Consider the following 3,020-nt stretch of genomic DNA (forward strand, 5'->3'; position numbering starts at 1 on the left):
TTGGGCTCACGCCCGCCATGTTCTTCAATAACTTTCGCCACATCGGAATGGTGTTGCGCCGTTCCGCCATACCTGTCAGAGGTGGCAGGGTGCCACAAAACGATGACAAAATGAAATGTTGAAATTTCTGTGGTGTCAATCGTCCATACTATTCGTCCTTGATTTTTGTCAGGTCATCTGAAGTCATTATAGCGGGGTAGCGGATATTGTAAGTTATTTTTGAGGGCTAATCGGGAAAATCCGTAATGTCAAATATGGTAAAACATTATTCTACTTTGAAGAAGCGTAAGTATCACAATTTGACTTCCTGAAACAAGATTCAGAGATGGATTACAGTATTGCCTCAAATGCTAAGTGAGCTAGTGGTAGGACAACCACGACGCAGAAGTTCGGCGACTAGCTCAGAGCGCGCCACAGTAACTTCTTCCTTTGACTCTATATCTTTGACTTTGACAATGCCTTTAGCTAGTTCATCACCACCAATAATTACCATGAATGGAGTACCGCGCTCAAGAGCGTAGTGAAGTTGCTTTATGAACTTGGGATTTTCTGTCTGCATCACCTCAGCGGAAATATTTGCAAGCCATAGTTGCTTACACAACTCCAGTCGCGGCATCATCAAGTCGCTACTCGTTGAGGCAACTAATACCTGCGATGGAGCAGTGGACTTTGCAGATTGCTTTTCAGCGTGGGCTTGAAGAATCCCGAAGATGCGCTCAATTCCAAGACTTATACCCACACATGGAATATGTTGGTCCGTAGCCGAAAACATTCCCACTAAGTTATCGTAGCGGCCTCCAGCAGCAATAGAGCCAACGTGGTGCTCCGGGCTCGTTAGCACAAATTCGTAAATTAGACCCGTATAATAGTCCAGACCCCGAGCAAGACTCAAATCCAAGGAAACAAACTCCAGTACACTCATGGCTTCGAGGTGATCAAAGAGCAATGCCAAGTCATTCATTGCACGGCTAGCATTGACATTGTCACCAAACATTTTATTTTGGGAAAGCTGCGCGTGCAACTCGCGTGGCGAGCCCACTTTGCATACAAACGGCTCGATGCGATCGGCAACATCTTCAGGAATGTCCTTTTCTTCCACCATTTCACGGCGCACAACACTCCATGGTTCCTTGTCCAGCTTGTCGATAGCACTGCATGTCGTGAAAAACTTGTTTGAGGGTACACCGCAGATTGAGAGGATGGCATCCAGTAACAAACGGTGACTCAGTTTGACCTTAACAGGGCCAAGCTCTGGAAATTGCTGCAGTACTTCAATCCCGATAGACAGCACTTCAGCGTCAGGAAGCATAGATGCATAGGTACCAGCAATATCAAAGTCACATTGATAAAATTCACGAAAACGACCGCGGGCCATCTGTGGATTGTCACGACGATATACGCGAGCAATGTGATAGCGTTTAATGTTGCCAGGATTATGCATGGCCATAAATCGAGCAAATGGAACAGTCAGATCGTATCGCAACGCCAGCAACTCACCACCTTGGTCAGCCAGGTCATAAATAAGCTTACTATCCTCGCCGTATTTGCCTGTAAGCGTTTCTTTTAACTCGAAAACGGGCGTTTCAATCTCAACACCAGCGTGACGCTTAAAGACCATCCGAATCTTATTGAAAATCTTTTCACGCAAAGCCATTTGGTGTGGCAAGAAGTCTTGTGATCCTTTGGCGATCTTAGGTTTTCGACGAGCTCCCCCACTCCCCAAACGCATAAAGAGATCGTCCAAGAACTGAGCCAAACTTGAGGTGCGCAAGTCAAAGGCCGACCCCTTTACACCAGTCTGCCAGTTGTCTAGACCCATAAGGTACTGACGCACTGCCTGACTTCCAAGACCAAGCTTGAGCTCATCCCTTCCAGATTTTTTTGCATTCATCTTTTCTTGCTGCTTTTCTAGTTTCTTGCGACGTTTTTCAAGAATCTTGATACGTTGCGCCTCTGGCATAGCGGCAAGCTTTTCATCCTCTAAAGCAGCTGCAGCTGCAGCCTTAGCTGCTGCCTCCTGAACCTTTGCGCTCTTTTCTGCCTCACGCACTTTAATTTGCGCTTCTTCCTCCTCAAAAAAACTCAGTGATGGCACGAGCTCGCGCGAGAGAGCATCCAAAGTGGCATGAATGAGATCAATAGCATTTTCTGTCAAAAAGGCGTCCGGAATCTTGCGGCCCATGACAGACGAGCGGTCAACGCTTCCCTGTAGCAGCACGTGAAGCGCCTCTTTCGTGGCTGATAGCACCGTCTTTAATGCTTGCGGATGAATGCCTGCATTAGCACGTTTGGTTGCAGTACAGTAGCCCAAAGCACTATTCATTTCGGTCTCCACGACCTTATAGGCGCCTAATACGGCGTCACGGGCAGGGCCGTGGTACTGCGGGATACAACGCACGGCAGTAGCAGCGGTCACATCCTCCTTACTGCTATTAACGTACTTGGATCCATCCAGCATCAGTCGAAGGTTTTGCGCCGAGGTCACAATGCCACGATGTGGACGGATCAAATCCACAAAGTCAGCATCAAATGCGGCTAAATCGACACGCAGCGTCTCACACGTGATGGCAGCAACAGCATCAGCCAGAGGAAGCAATGCACGGGCTCCACCGACTACTAAAGACGCCTCAGCTAGCAGCTCAAGCGGGATATTAGTAATGTTCGACTGCTCTACCGGCAAAATACTCATGGGTAGATTCACGGAGGCAATTTGGTCAGGTGTCTTGTCACGATCATTTAATAGCGTTGCCACATATTGGGCATTTTGGATTGATCCAATTCGTAGCAGGCGGTGAAGCAAAAGCACAAGCACAGCACGACGCACGGCTGGCGAATCGGAGATGGGGCTGGGGGCGGAGACAAGTTGCAGCGTGAAAGGGGTCGCCGCGAGCGGTGTCTCAAGGTTTACGTCAAGAGTAACAGATGCGCCTAATGCAGCTATAGTACAAACGTCTGCCACCGAGAGGCGGCCAGCACCGATCACCACACGCTCTGAAGTCATCACTTGTGGGCAATTGGCA

General features: G+C 48.5%; 1 protein-coding gene across 1 annotated transcript; it reads right to left on the minus strand.

Moving 5' to 3' along the window:
- Positions 1–292: 292 nt before the first annotated feature.
- Positions 293–3,001, minus strand: PHALS_04857 (histidine-trna ligase; the record flags this gene model as incomplete). Its single annotated transcript, XM_024718710.1, has 2 exons — positions 293–307; positions 491–3,001. 2 exons carry the CDS (start codon positions 2,999–3,001, stop codon positions 293–295), a joined length of 2,526 nt encoding a protein of 841 aa, XP_024584082.1.
- Positions 3,002–3,020: the final 19 nt, after the last annotated feature.

Source organism: Plasmopara halstedii (assembly GCF_900000015.1).
Source record: "Plasmopara halstedii genome assembly, contig: Scaffold_2695, whole genome shotgun sequence".
Taxonomy (NCBI): domain Eukaryota; phylum Oomycota; class Peronosporomycetes; order Peronosporales; family Peronosporaceae; genus Plasmopara; species Plasmopara halstedii.